Genomic DNA, 16,406 nt, shown 5'->3' with positions numbered 1-16,406 from the left:
TTCCGACAAAAGACACTTAACTTTTCAGTGCTAATACACATTTACAAATTGCAGTGAAAGTGCTAATCTAAATTGGCTAAGAGGTTTTCTTCATCTAGGAGTTCATTATATCAATAGAATTATAGGTCCAGTCCCCTTCTCTATAAGCAATGGATAGGATGACAGTACCTCATATGAAAAGGACATGATGGCAAGTTAAATGATCCAGGAATATGCCATGGTAGTTTAAAAAAAAAAATTGCAATCTAGTCTGCCTCAATAAAAGTACAGGACCAAGATAAGGGAAATAGTGAGTGTATTGATTTCTTCCCTGATCAAGCAATAATAATTGAAAGTCTTGTACAGAATTATGAATATCAGTTATTTTTTTTTTTTTTTTTTTTTTTGCTGAGGCAATTGGGATTAAGTGACTTGCCCAAAACCACACAGCTAGGAAGTGTTGAGTATCTGAGGCCAGATTTGAACTCAGGTCCTCCTGACTTCAGGGCTGCCCCTGTACCATCTAGCTGCCCCTCTGAATATCATTTTTTAAGTGGTATGTTGACAAAAGAGGAAAGTTGCTAAGATGGTGAACGACCTTGTCATACAAGTAACTATTAAGAAAGCTGAAAATGCCAAGAAATTAATAGTTTGGGAGACTTAAAGAAGGTCAGAGGAAAAAGTCAAAATAACTGTCTCCAAGTATTCAAAAGACTATCTATCACGTGGTTTGTACTATTTTATTAGCCAGGACTAGGAGTAGGTAGAAGTTACAGGGAGCTAAATTTCCAGTGAACATAGAGAAAAACTTTTTAATAGTTAAATGAGCTGTCTAGTATGAGAATGATGAATGTCTCCTCTATGGAATCGTTAAAGAGAAGGATGGATGACCATCTGTGACCAAGGGTGCTAGAGAAGGAACTGAAGCAGGGTTCTTGAAGGTTTAAGGTCCCTTCAAATTCTGATTCTGCAGAGATGGAAGTCAGGCTGTCATAAGCAGGCACAATGACAGTGAGCAAGGAGCAGCTAACATTCTAACAGCAAGGTAAGAAACAGAAAAATTAAAAAAAAAAAAAAAAAAGCACAGAGATTGGTATAACTGCACAGGACAATAACAAATGCTCATTCTGATGTCATCCTCAGCTTCTCAGTCTCCTACCTTGCCCCTCCATATTTAATCAGTTGTGAAGTTTGATTATTTCTCTCTTCATAACTCCTCTTGTATTCTCCCCCTCCATCCCCTTCCATCCTCTGACACATTTGCCACCACCCTGGAACATGCCTTCAACACTTTTATACCTAGACTACTGCAATAACTTGCTGGTTAGTGGGTCTTTTTCAAGTCTCTCCTTACTTCATTCAATCCTCTCTTCAACTTTCAAATTAATTTTCCTACAGCACAAATCTGACCATGCCATTTTCTCTTTACAGAGGAGAGATAACAAATTTAACTTTTGTTAACAAATATTCTATAATTTTTAGTCTTAGAGAGTTCTCTGGAGCATTGGCAAGTTAATTGCTATTTATGTGATCATTAATAATTCTTTTTAGTTCTAGGATCAAATATAAATTTGGCTTTTAAAGTTCTTCATCACCTAGCTTCTTCCTACCTTTACAATCTTCTAATACCTCAGTCTCCTTGAGTAACACTAACCTCCTTATTGTCATTCTTCACATATGCCATTCCATCTTCCAATTTCAAATATTTTCACTGTCTGTTCCCCATTCTGAGACTCTTTCTCCTCATTCTCATTATCTAGTTTTCCTGGACTCCCCCAGATCTCAGCTGAAGTCCTACATCTTGAGTAACCCTCTCCCAGTTCTTCTTATTCTTGTAAGAGAATTCTTCCTTCTAATATTATCTCCAATTTTTTTCTGTATATATATTGCTTGCACAGAGCTGTTTGCTTGTTGTCCCCTCTGGACTCTGAGCACCTTGAGAATAAGGCCTGAGTTTTTTTGGTCTTTTATTTTGCTTTTAATTCTTAAAACATTTTAAAATGTTTCCATCTGCAGTTATTTAGAATATTGTAGGTGCTTAATAAATACTTCTTTGTTGATATTCCTACACCTTGAAGAAAAATTTAACTTAATTATATGCAATGCATAATGGAATGAGGGCCACTGAGAACTAGAAGAGCTGGATTCAAGTCCTATTTCTGACATACACTGCCTGTGTAACCATAAAAAAAGCAATTAACCTGCCAATGCTCCAGAGAACTCTCTAAGACTAAAAAAAAAAGCTATAGAACATCTGTTAATTTACAACTCTAAACTAAAACTTATAGCATATTTGTTAACAAAAGTTAATTAGTTAAGTTTCCTCATTGTAAGTTCCCTATATCAAGGACGAATCTGGACAAAAAATAAAGACTATAAAAGAATACTTTATAAAGTATCTTTTTTTTTTTTTTTTGGCAAAGTTAATAAAAATTTTGATGCTTGCATGGAAAAATTTCAGTAATTAGAAAAATTCACTTAGAGTGCATATGCTATGGCCTGACTATGGTGGATAAATGAGGCATTAACTGTAGCATTCATTAGTACTTGTTCAGAACAAGTCATCATTAATCCTAGGCAAGTGGTTCAATGACTATTTTCAAGATTATTGCCATATTCAGAGCAAACACCTTCTGCCTTGATGCATAACTGAAACTGAGTTTTATTCAAGCTCAACTTTCATATTTAATGATATTAAAAGCTATTATTCATCACACCCAGTGTGATCACAGCATGTTGTAGCACTCTAAAAGATGTTTTAAAAGCACACGCTGACATAATGATATTCATTTCAATTATCAGAATTTTCATTACTAGACTTTTAAATGGTTTAATAGAGATCTTAAATAAAATGCAATTAACACTGGAACAACAAATGAGGGGCAAAAAATAGAATTTGTTTAGATCGCTTTAATCACATAATGTCCCATAAAATATTCCATATAAAATTAGTGTAATACAGTTCAGAAAAACTATTCTGTTAACATATGCCAGGGGTGGGGAAAATAAGGAAGTAAGGCTATAAGGATCACAGCCTGATGGATTTATAAGAAGAAGGGGACTCAAAGGTCATCTAGTCCAAGTTTCTCTCTCTTTTTTATAAAGGGGAAACTGAGGTCCATAGTGGCAAAAATGCTTGCGTTAGTTAGATCATATAAGCAATAAATACACTTCATGAAGTAAGATTTGAACCTTCTTTTCTGTTTCCAGGACAAAGGGTCTTTCCATTTTTAAGCTGAATGATCTTTGACAATTCACTTACCTCAGGCATAAATCTTTTTAAATGTTATGAGAATAGTAGTTCCTCAATGTTTAAAAAAAAAAAAAAAAAAAAAAAAAGCAATGGTCAACCTGAACATTGTAGGGAATTTGTTCATCTTGTATATGTGATTTGCTTCTAACTTCTAAGTAGAAAGGATAAGTTTTGTTCTCTTAAATACCATCTGCTACCAGAAAGAGGACAGGAAAGAAAGGGAAGAAGAAAAGAAGGAAATGAAATGGAGGAGAAGGAAGAGAAGAAAAAAAGAAAGGGAGAGGAAAAAAGAGAAGAGACTCTGCCCTCTGTTGCCATTTGTTGCTGAGGAGGAAAAAAGGAGACAGAAATATTTATCAGAATAACCACCTGTTACTTCTGAGAGACACAGAAGAATCCTGCCAAAAGAACAAAGTTGAAGAGGCTTTTGCTAATCTCATGATAAAGGTTACTGCCTTTTCCCATACATTCCCATACATTCCCATAACATTCTATAAGCTGAAGGTATGAGGCTACAAGTGCCAGATATTACAGTGGCTGCTGATGAGCAAGACCAGCTGAGCAGAGGAAACACTTAGAAGTGGCGTATCAAATAAGCAGTCAAGCAAATTGTCTCATCCAACTGAGAGCCATGTCTGGTAAGGTGCTAGTCTGGCACAGATGGATCAATTCAGCTTAGCAGTAGAAGTAATTGCTGACACAGAAGCTACACTTAATTAAGGAATTCTTATGGACAATCCTGAAATTTCATAAGAAAGAAAATATTGAAGTATCCCAAAAAAGGATTCTGAGATACTGAATTCTATTAATTCCAGAGATTATAAATTTCCCTAGCCGTATTCCCAAGGTAAGTGCAATATTACCCCAGGACTCAAAGCTCACTTTCTCCAAAGACAATATGGAGATTTATATATAAATAAATATTTCATATTTGTCCTGGATTTTCATTAAATGTTTTGATTAATGTGAACTGAGAATTAGTGATTGATTTATTAATGGAAAGTACACCAATGGGGGCTCATGAGGTACAGTGCTAGAAACAATCACCCACAAGGGTTACACACAGGACTCTGAGAGTGAGGAGATTTAATAGCCCTCTTTCTTGTTGACATGAAGACAAATTAAAGGGAAAGGAGCCAGAGAGAGAGAAAGTGTTGGAGGGGAGGGGTAAAAGAAGAAACCAATAGCACCTCAAGCTATATCTTTAAAAACTAGATTAATCCAGGTAAACATTTGTCAAACACCACACAGGCTAGGATATTTTCTGATCCTCCCAAACACTGTACCAGGTGGTTAATGTTTTCTCAATAGAATGTAAATCTTTGCATCCCCAGTGATAGAGACACAGAGCTGATATTTAATAGATGTAGAATTGGAAGGAATAAGGAGTTATAGATGAAAAAGATCTTTCCTAGACTATATCCTAGATCTTTTTTGTCTCTTCAAAGGGTATATAGAAGGAGTGAAGCAAGATCACTGGTTTAAGGAATTTCTTAGGAAGAATTCTCTACCTCTACTGACATAGATGAGTAAATGATCTTCAAGTTACGGTTTCTGAGAGTTGCCTAGGGCTCTAAGAGTTCATTAGATCTTCCCAGGGTAATACAGAAAGTATGTGTCAGAGACAGGGCTTGAATCCTAGATTTCCTAATTCTGGGGCCAGCTCTCTATCAATCTTATGGTGCTTCCTCTCTAAAAGGGATCATTTCCCATATTTCTGAATGCAAGAAACAGTCTACAATGCATTTCCAAGGATCAAAATAAAAACAAATGAAGCAGATAAGGGGCAGAGTGGATAGAACACTAGGCTTGGAGTCAATAGAGTAAAAAAGACTTGAGATTAAATCCAATCTAACTGTAGCCATTTAAGCACTATCTACCTCAGTCTTTTCAAATATAGAATGGGGATAATAATAGTACCTACCTCTCAGGGTGGTTGTGAAGATTAAATGAGATAATATTTGTAAAGTGCTTAGCATAGTGGTTTGCATAGAGTAGACACCAACTTCAAATAATTACAATATATATAAAACTGAATAAGGTAGTATGTTTAATAAACTTATTTTTATAAAACATATAAGGCTTTTCTTACACAGTGTCAGAATTGGAAGGGACCATCTAATCCAATTCATTCCTGTACAGGAATTTTCTCTCCAGCTTCTTCAATAATTAGTCATTCAAGTCTTTGATTGAAGACCTTTGATTAAGGAATAACTGTGGCTGCTCCTCCTACTCTAATTGTTCTAATCTTTTTCCTTACATGGGGCTTAGATTTACCTCTCTGCATCTTTTACCCTTTGCTTCTAGTTCTGCCCTATGAGACTAAGAAGAAATAGTTTAGCAACTTTATCATGCTCTCATCCTCACATCCTCTCTTCTCCCTGCTAAATATTCCCTGTTCCTTCAATCAATCCTCACATGGCATCCATATCATCTATCTCAAATCCTCTCACCATCCCAGTTATCTTTCCGTGGTTATTTTCCAAGATATACAGACTCTTCCTAAGATATGATGCTCAAAAATGAATACAATCCTCAGGTAGTGTAGGCCCACAACCTTAGAATATTGTGTAGCTTCTGTTCTAGACAAGTGATTTTTTTTTTAATGTTGCAAAGATGTAGCCAAAAAATTGGTGCAAAGTCATTTAAATCATATGATGCTTGCATTCCACTAAAACCTTCAGATCTTTTTCATGTAATTTTGTTTCTCATTTTTCCCTAAGAGAAATTTCTGCAAATGAAGCATATCATTTTGAAATTCTTACCTGATGATCCAGTTTCTCCAAGCATTGCTTTGCAACGCTTGCAAATTATCTCGGTGTTTGCTTTTGCTTTCTGTGGAACAGGAAAAAAAAAAAAGTCATTTAAATGTCATTCAGCTTTTCCTAAAAGGAATGTATAATTTTAACCTATTCTCCAGAGTACTGATTGAACTTTATGCTTCTATCTGCCCTTCAAATACTAAGATTGCTTTGGATGTGTATATAAAATTTACATACAGATATAACTTTTTTTTTTCCACATTAAGCAAAACATTCCAGAGACTCATCAATATATAGATTGACTTCCCTTACCCTAACCTTTTATAAATAATTCCCAATACTGACATCATTCTGAAGAATAAATAATTCGTTACAGAGATTTTATCATTTTCAAAGAATCATCATATACAATATCACTTGATCTTCATCTAAACTCTATGAGGAGTCAAGACAGATATAATTGTCCCCATTTTATAGATTGAGGGAAATAAACCATAGGCAGATTTAATGATCTTTCCTCTTCTGAATAGTTATATCAACCAGTAAGAGTTGGTACCTTCCAATCCTGACATGGTTAGTGTGAAACATAGAAAGACTACAGCCTGACTTTCTGTTAGCTAGAGTACAAAGCTCCTTACATTATACCACACTGCTTCTACTATAAGCTGCTTATCATGGAAACAGCCCATTATTCAGATTTTTTTAGTTCATTCAACTTTGTTGTTATTCAGACATTTCAGGCAAGTTCGACTCTTCATGACCCCATCTAGGATTTTCTTGGCAAAGATATTGAAGTGGTTTGCCATTTTCTTCTCCATATCACTTTTTAGTTGAGGAACTGAGGCAAATACAGTTAAGTGACTTGTTCGGGGTGACATAGCTAATAAGTATCTGAGATCAGATTTGAACTCAGGTCTTCCTGCCCACCCACTATACCATCTAGCTGCCTCATTCAAATTCCCTTTAGTATTATTTTTCCAGATTACTGTCTATATCCAGTGTTTAGTATGCAGTGATGACGAGTATCTTAGAATAAATCCTAAAAGTATGTTTAATTATTATTTTTTAAAATATACATTTTATATTTGTGGCAGCCCTGTTTGTAGTGGCTAGAAGCTGGAAAATGAATGGATGCCCATCAATTGGAGAATGATTGGGTAAATTGTGGTATATGAATGTTATGGAATATTATTGTTCTGTAAGAAATGACCAGCAGGATGAATACAGAGATGCTTGGAGAGACTTACATGAACTGATGCTGAGTGAAATGAGCAGGACCAGGAGATCATTATATACTTCAACAACAATACTAGATGATGACCAGTTCTGATGGATCAGGCCATCCTCAGCAATGAGATCAACCAAATCATTTCTAATGGAGCAGTAATGAACTGAACTAGCTATACCCAGAAAAAGAACTCTGGGAGATGACTAAAAACCATTACATTGAATTCCCAATACCTATATTTATGCACACCTGCATCTTTGATTTCCTTCACAAGCTAATTGTACAATAATTCAGAGTCTGATTCTTTTTGTACAGCAAAATAATGTTTTGGTCATGTATACTTATTGTGTATCTAAGTTATATTTAATATATTTAACATCTACTGGTCATCCTGCCATTTAGGGAGGGGTAGGGAGTAAGAGGTGAAAAATTGGAACAAGAGGTTTGGCAATTGTTAATGCTGTAAAGTTACCCATATATATATATATCCTGTAAATAAAAGGCTATTAAATAAAAAAAATAAAAATAAAAATAAAAATAAAAAAAATAAAAAAAAAAAGAAATGACTAGCAGGATGAATACAGAGATGCTTGGAGAGACTTACATGAACTGATGCTAAGTGAAATGAGCAGAACCAGGAGATCATTATATACTTCAACAATGATACTGTATGAAGATGTATTCTGATGGAAGTGGATTTCTTCAACAAAGAGAAGATCTAACTTGGTTCCAACTGATCAATGATGGACAGAATCAGCTACACCCAAAGAAAGAACACTGGGAAATGAATGTAAACTGTTTGCATATTTGTTTTTTTCTTCCCAGGTTATTTTTACCTTCTGAATCCAATTCTTCCTGTGTAACAAGAGAACTGTTCGGTTCTGCACACATATATTGTATTTAGGATATACTGTGACATATTTAACATGTATAGGACTGCTTGCCATCTGGGGGAGGGAGTGGAGGGAAAGAGGGGAAAAATCAGAACAGAAGTGAGTGCAAGGGAAAATGTTGTAAAAAATTACCCTGGCATGGGTTATGTCAATAAAAAGTTATAATTATTTAAAAATAAATAAATAAAAATATACATTTTAAAAAGCCATCTTTTGCTATTGAAATATTCATGTAAAAAACAAGCTATCAACAAAATTATAATTATAAGAACATTCCTCTTCACATCTACAATTCAAAAACATTATTAATGATAATGAACTCCACACCAAAGGGTTGGGTGGCAAATAAAAGTGGGCAAGTCACTTTTGTCTGGTACTTCTTAATGGAAATTAATGGAATAATTTCTATTAAGCCAGGTAAGAAAAACTAAAATGACTGATACATGAGAAAGCATCTGCCAGTCCAATGAAGAGGGAACTGACAGATTCAGAGAAAAATGGGAAGGCTTATATCCATTGATACAGAATGAAATAAGCAGGACCAGCAGAACAAGATTTACACAATCACCACATAAAGGAAAAGAGCTTTCAAAGACTTTAGAACTCTGATCAAAGCAAATGGCCAATCCTGACTTCAGAAGACTGGTGAAAAAGCAAAGAAGAGATGCTAATTAGAGGTCTAGAATATGACAAACACTTTCAAATGTGGCCAATGTGTTGATTTATTTTGAAAAGGAAAGGGAACAAGCGTTTATTAAGCATAGCTAAATACTAAACTTTTACTAATGTTACATCATCTGATCCTCATAACAACCCTAGTAGGTAAGTGCAATTTTTAACTCCATTTTACAATTGAGGAAACTGAGGCAAGTGGGGTTAAGTGACTTGTTCATGATCATATAGCTAGTAAGTATCTGATGCTAATTTGAACTCCTGACTCCAGGACCAGTGGTCTATCACTTTATTTCCTAGCTATGTATACTTATCAGTCATTTAAAAAAAAAAAAGGCTTTTGGGAAGAAAGGAGTGAGAAGGGATATTTGATGGCTAGAAATATATATGCAAAAAAGAAAAGAAAAGAAAAGTATCAATAAATATATAGAAAATAAAACCAAAAAAAAAAAAAATCAGATGGATACAAACAGCACTTTTGTTACTATCCAGTAAATTTAATGTGTACTTTAAAAAAAATTTTTTTAATTGAAAAGTTCATTTATACAATTCTTTTATTCTTTGGACATTTAACTATTTATTAATGATTGTTTTAAAAAACAGAAAAAAACATATAGGTTTATATTAACATCCTTTTCTGTTGTAATATTTAATATAATGATAATGTTCAATATTAATAATGAATATTATTCTAACAAGACATCCTGATGTAAGTTTGTATTTAACAGATTAATAGATTCCTGATACCTGGTCAAACAAGAACCAAACAACCTAAGAAATTTTGAGAATGAGAGATTCATTCATCTCAGGTGAATAGACATCTGAGCAGAAAACAAGAGCCACTAATGAGCAACATCAGTTCAAAGAACACCTTTTTTGAACACTTCCAATTTCACAGGCTTATAGACTTAAGAGTTAGTGGAATCTTAAAGAACACCTGGGGCAGCTGGGTAGCACAGTGGATAGAGTGCCAGGACTGGCATCAGGAAGACTCATTTTCCTCAGTTCAAATCTGGTCTCAAACATTTACTAGTTGTATGACCCTGGACAAGTCACTTAACCCTGTTTGTCTCAGTTTCCTCATCTGTAAAATGAACTGGAGAAGGAAACGGCAAACCACTTCAGTATATCTACCAAGAAAATCCCAAATGGGATCACAGAGAGTTGGACATGACCAAAACATGACAGAACAGAGAACTTCCAGTCTAAGATAAGTCCCAAGATAAGAAAGAGGGACTAAGAGGTGAAATTACTATTTCAAGATCACCCTAATAATAAGTAAAAGAGTATATATAATAAGAGTATATAATAATAAGTAAAAGATTTAAACCTATTTCACAGTTCCAAACCATAAAAGATGGTTGCAGTTCCACTAAAATTCAGATCTGACTATATGTGGGAGGAGCAATATCCTGACCCTATGACTATCCCTCAGTTTCCTAGGTCTACAAATTGAGAGAATAATACTTGCCTTGATTACCTCATAAAGTTTATAGAAGAATCAACCAAAAATATACAGTGATTCCTTGAAAATCAAAAAGCTCTGGAAAGAACATATGATATTATTTATTGCTCAGGCTGATGGCAGTGTTAGAAGTTATCTATGTAAGATCAGGTTGCAAGTTAGGCTATTTTTTCTTTAAAAGGTACTGAGGCTATTCTTGAGACTTGGTTGGTTCAAGAAATTAAAGTTCAGGTTTTGAGATCATTTCCTATTCACATGAGTAAAAAGCAATAAAAAGGGATTTGAGGTCTTTTTTCTGACTCTTGTCTGGTGGATCAGGCAAGGCCTTTATTCAGACTATTCCTATCCTTGTTGAATATATCCTTCTCCTACTATGACTAATAAATCTCTTTTTTGTTAAGTGTTGAATGACCTACAAAGCATCTCATTTTGTTCTTACCTCAAAACTAAACTGTCAGAGGACTGTCCCAGGACACTATATTACACATATCCTCTACTCAATACACTCTAGTAATTCCATATTGCTTGTAGAATCAAATGCAAATTCTTATTCGGCATTTAAAGCTCTTTAAAACTTCATTGCTCTCTATCTTTCCAGTCTTCTTATATTATATACTATTCCCCTCATGTAATCTATGGACTAACCATCCTAGTCTATTTGCAGCATCTATCTCTGTGTCTCTTCATTGGCCATTTCCCATGACACTTTTCACTCCTCATCCCCATTTCTTAGAAACTTAAGAATCTTCAAGATTTAACTTAAATGCCACTATCAACAGAAAGCCTTGCCAGGTCCCTCAGGCTACTAGTCCCTTCCCTTGCCCGGTTACGTTATATATACTCTATACTTGTGTCTGACATACTTATTCTATATATGTGTTGTCTCCCCCACTCAAATGTAAGCTTCTTGAATGAAGAAACAATTTTTGCTGCTTCTTCATATCCCCAGCACTTACTACAATGAAGCATGGTAAGCCATTAATAAATGCTTATTGATTATCAGTAATACCACATTTTTCATAAGTGGGTGCAAAGATCTGGAAGATGTGATGAAGAATATGGAATCTAGGATGTATGGAAGTCCAGAAGATTAATTCAGGAACTTGAAAAATCTGTGCTATTTCTGCATTTCTTTGGAAGATAACTGACAACTCTGTCTCTGTCAAGAGAAAATTGTTCTCCCTGTTAAAGGGAGGAAGTGGAATTTGGAACATGAGAATGAATGATCGAAGAAGGCAAGAAGAAACAATATCTAAGGAGATTGAAGAGAAGAAAAAGAAACGCTGATAGACTAGTGGAAATAAGAATGCCACATAAAGGAGAGAGGGAAAGAAAAAAGACTGGACCACAAAAGTTATTATAAAATAGGTAGAAAATACTTAAATTATGAATTTCGATTTTTTGAGGAATAAATGACATACCAAACTCCACAGAAAAGATTAAAAAGACATCTAGGTGACTTATATTGCATTTAATTTATACTTTAACATATTTAACATGTATTGGTCAACCTGCCATCGGGGGGAGGGGATGGGGGGGAAGGAGGGGAAAAACTGGAACAAAAGGTTTGGCAATGGTCAGTGCTATAAAATTATCCATGCATATAACTTGTAAATAAAAAGCTATAATTAAAAAAAAAAAAAAAAAAAAAAGACATCTAGATGGGCAGTAGATAGAATACCAGACTTGGCTATCAGAAAGACCCTTACTTGTTCTAGGATCTTGGACAAGGCACTTAATCTCTTTCTGCCTCACTTTTCTCATCTGTAAAAAAGCACCTCCCTTAAAAGACTGTTGTAGCAAATGAAATAACTAAAATAAAGAATTTTGTAAAATACATATATGCACATATATAATGCTATTATTATTAATTATTACTCAATCAGTAAACATTTATTAAGCATGTGCTATGTACCAAACAATGTGCTAAGTGCTGGGGAAAGACAGTCCCTGTCCTGGAAGAGCTTACTACAATCAAATGAAGAAGCAACATGCATATAAATATATTCAAGATATCTCAATTCAAGATATTCAAGATAAATAGACTACCAAAAAAAAAAAAAGGATAGATAGGCTATATGCAAGATAAATAGGAAATAATGAACAGAAGGAAAGCACTGGAATTAAGAGAGATTAAGTAAGGAAAGCTTCCTGAAAAAGATGGGATTTTAATTGAGACTTAAAAGAAGCCAAGGGTATCAGCTGTTGGAGCTGAGAAGGGAGAGCATGTTGGCATATTATTTTTTTATATAAACCTTTTTATTTTCAAAAAGCATGCATACATAGTTTTCAACATTCACTCTTGTAAAACCTTGTATTCCAATTTTTTTTTCTCCCTCCTTTCCTCTTACCCTCTCCCCTGGATGGCAAGAAGCCCAATATATGTTAAACATATACAATTTTTCTATACATCAGGCATATTATTATTAATGTGACAGAGAAACAGTTAGTGTTACAACATGCCAACTAATTCATTACTGGCAGGCTTAAGGGAAAAAAAAATTGTGATAGTTTAGTAACTGAAAAGATAGAAGGTGATTACATACATCTGACATATATCTGCCAATCCAGTGATGGACTGTTCTGGAAAAATGTTATATACAACATGATGAAGATATAGCTGAGAGATACCAAACTTGAGTTCTTCAGTTATGATGACGAATTACATACTCCCAAAAGAAACCTACAAAGGACTTCAAAGGAGATAAAGACACAGGAAGTATTTTCATCATACTTTCTAACTGAAGTGTGGAAGATCAGAAGGAAACGAAAGGTATGTTACAAATTTGTTGGAACCACAATCTTCTGAATAGATGCCTACCAAATCTCACAAAGTAAAAAAATAATTTTGCTAAAAACAGAGATTAAAAAAAGTTATAATAATATCAAATATATAGAGTATAGGGGAAATTAACAAATCCAATATACATTAACTTTTCACAAGAGGTTCTGGACAAGATGATTATCTGAATCAGTTCTCCCCAAGACTTATTCCAATAAAAAATAAAGTCACATAAGGCTGAATAAATGATGAAGAACTCCAATGAGAAACAGTAAATGGCTTTTTCTTCCCAGAACAGATCAGCCTGTGACAACTAGGCCATCAACAAAGCAAGAACCTGTATAACCAAACAAGTCAACAACCTCTCAAATGGACCAGAGGTAAGCCAGAAACACTATAGGAATATGTGTCCAACTTCAGGAGTAGCAAAAGACTCTGGCAAACAGTCCCAAAGTTCCCATCTTTCCCAATAACTACACTGCTTTTGCATTTATCCAGAAGTCTATATCACATTTTTCTTCCCCAAGAAACTCATCACTGGGAAATCTGCAAGACTAAATATGCCTTATATTTATATTTCATTGGTACCCTCTGTTTGGACCCACTGATTGGAAAGCAGATCTGGGGATTCCCTTTTTTTTTTTTTAACTGGAGGGCCCTTAAGAGGTGAGGGTGAGGGCTTTTCACAATTTTTCTCCTCATTCCCCACCACTTACACTGCTTTTGGACTTCTTTGAATCTCTCCATCAGGCCCTGGAATCAAATATGTTCTTCTTCCCCACTTTTCAGTTTGTTTTTGTATGCGGTCTTCTCTATTGGCAGCTAGGTAACACAGAGATAGGGCCATGGAATCGGGGCTTGGAATCAGGAGGGTTCATCTTCATGAGTTCACATATGGTCCCAGACACTTAGCAGCTATGTGACCATGGACAAGTCATTTAACCCTATTTGCCTTAGCTCCTCATATATAAAATGAACTGGACAAGGAAAATGGCAAACCACTCCAGTACCTTTTGCTAAGAAAACCCCAAAGATGGGGTCATGAAAAATCAACAACTTTTCTTATTAATGATAAGCTCCTGGAGTGCAAAAATTGTTTATGTTTTTATTTGCATTTATATCCCCAGCATATGCCTAGCACAAAGTAAGCACTTAATAAATATTGACTGATTGAATGACTGTCCAAGATGGTAGCAAGTTTTCAGTAGAAGCCAAAGAAGTCAAGAAATACAGCAACAATCAGTAAAGGCATGGCAGCAATCTGACTCGGACGACCCAGGACCTAGGAGGTCCATAGTATTATTGTCCTGAGGTTCCAAAAAAGGCCTTGAAAAGTGAGCAAGCTGAACCCAAAGATCCAAAGTGTTTTTATCCTAGCATGAATAGGGCAGGAACTTAAGAGACCTAGAGGAAGACCAAGTAGGGCCAACTATCTCACCCTAAAATATACCAAAGGGAAGAATCTGACCCTTGAATGAAGATCCAGTTTAGGAACTAAGGCAAGAGAGATGAGTAACCAACAACCTTTGGCAAATCACAATCTCTCCAGGTTTTCATTTCCTCATCTGTAAAATGAAGGAGATGGAAATCATGACCTCTAAAGGGCTTTCTTAAGATCCCTTAATGAAATCCCTAAAGTATATGAATATTTGGGACAGCTGTAATAACAAATGTATGCTTCTATGTATGAACCTTTAAGAAGAAATGAAAGGGGAGGTAGGAAATTCCAAAGCACACATGTCAAACCAGACCTCCAGAATAAAACAATAGTTGACACTAAAAGAAGGATCAGGGGAATAAGGAGAAGAGCAAAAATACTACTAGATGTTCATATAACTGCACAAAATATAGAAAGCGAACAAAATGAAACTGCTATCTTGACCACAAGTAGAGAAATACAGGCTTACCTATATCACTGAGATTTGGTGATATGCCATTTATGATAAGAATATGACAAAAGAGGGGCAGCTAGGTGGTGCAGTGGATAGAGTGCCAGGCCTGAAGTCAGGAGGACCTAAGTTCAAATCTCACCTCAGACACTTAACACTTCCTAGCTGTGTGACCCACGGCAAGTCACTTAACCTCAATTCCCTCAACAACAACAACAACAACAAAAAAAAAGAATATGGCAAAAGAAAGGAATACTTTTAAGACAAATTGTGGTATAATTAAAGAACACAGGACTCAGAAGTTAGAAAACTTGGGTTCTAGTCTTACTTGTATCATTCAATAGTTATGTGAATTTTTCCTTAAATTCTGAGTTTCATTTTCTCATTTGTAAAAGAGGAATAATATTCAAAAGATCAAAGAGAAAAAGAATCATATGTACAAAAATATGTACCAGTCTTTTTGTTGTCACAAAAAACTAAGGAGGTGCCCAACAATTAGGGAATGTCTGAACAAATTATTGTATAAGAATACCTACCATACCTTAAGAAGTTAGGTCAATTAGCATTTATTAAGCATCTATTTTATGCTAAGCTTTGTGCTAACTGGGGATTCAAAGACAGGTAAAATGAATGAATGAATGAATGAACAAATACATATATAAGTACTCCCTGCTCTCAAGGAACTCATTTGCCTACTCTAGAGTAAAACAACATGCATACAAATAAGGTATATACAGAATATAATGTGGCAAATAGTAAAAGAAAACCACTAGCACTAAAGGGGATTGGAAAAGGTTTCTTAAAGAAGGTAGGACTTTAGCTGAGACACTAAGAAGTCAAGGAAGCCAGAAGATAGAGGTAAAGATAAAAGAGAATTCCATTGCCAACAATCTGATTCTGCAGATTCTCTACCAGCATTCTACTTTTTTTTCTTAATGGGAATGAGGAAACTGGAGAAAAATAAATGCTTATTATTTTTAAAATGAAATAAAAATTAGGAATAATACTGCATATATTGACTACCTTACAGAATTATTATGATAAACACTGTAAACTTAAAAGTACTATATAAACCTGAGTTATTTTTATACTTTTTTAAAAAACAAGATGTAGAGAAAGCTAGAAAGCCTAAAGTTAGGAAGATCTGAGTTTAAATTTGGTCTCAGACGTTCACTAGTTGTGTGATCCTGGACAAATCATTTAATCTCTGTTTATCTCAGTTTCCATCTATAAAATGGGGATAATAGTACCTACCTCCAAGACTGTTGTGAAGTTCAAATTTTTTTTAAATAATTATAATTTTTATTGACAGTATATATGCATGGGTAATTTTTTACAACAATATCCCTTGCACTCACTTCTATTCCGATTTTTCCCTTCCCTCCCTCCACCTCCTTCCCTAGATGGCAAGCAGTCTTATACATGTTAAATATGTTATAGTATATCCTAGATACAATATATGTATGCAGAACCGAACAGTTCT

The 16,406-nt window shown here is 34.8% G+C and overlaps 1 protein-coding gene across 1 annotated transcript in view; it reads right to left on the bottom strand.

Moving 5' to 3' along the window:
- Positions 1 to 16,406, bottom strand: part of UBE3D (ubiquitin protein ligase E3D) — a 204,880-nt gene that overhangs the window by 143,188 nt on the left and 45,286 nt on the right. The window contains exon 5 of the mRNA XM_031964590.1: positions 5,998 to 6,067. Within this exon, the coding sequence (XP_031820450.1) occupies positions 5,998 to 6,067 (70 nt within the window). The remainder of the gene's footprint in view (positions 1 to 5,997; positions 6,068 to 16,406) is intronic.

Source organism: Sarcophilus harrisii, chromosome 4 (assembly GCF_902635505.1).
Source record: "Sarcophilus harrisii chromosome 4, mSarHar1.11, whole genome shotgun sequence".
In the NCBI taxonomy this organism is placed as follows: Eukaryota; Metazoa; Chordata; class Mammalia; order Dasyuromorphia; family Dasyuridae; genus Sarcophilus; species Sarcophilus harrisii.
Note: the sequence above shows the minus strand (reverse complement) of the source record. Positions and strands in the feature narration are given on the sequence as shown.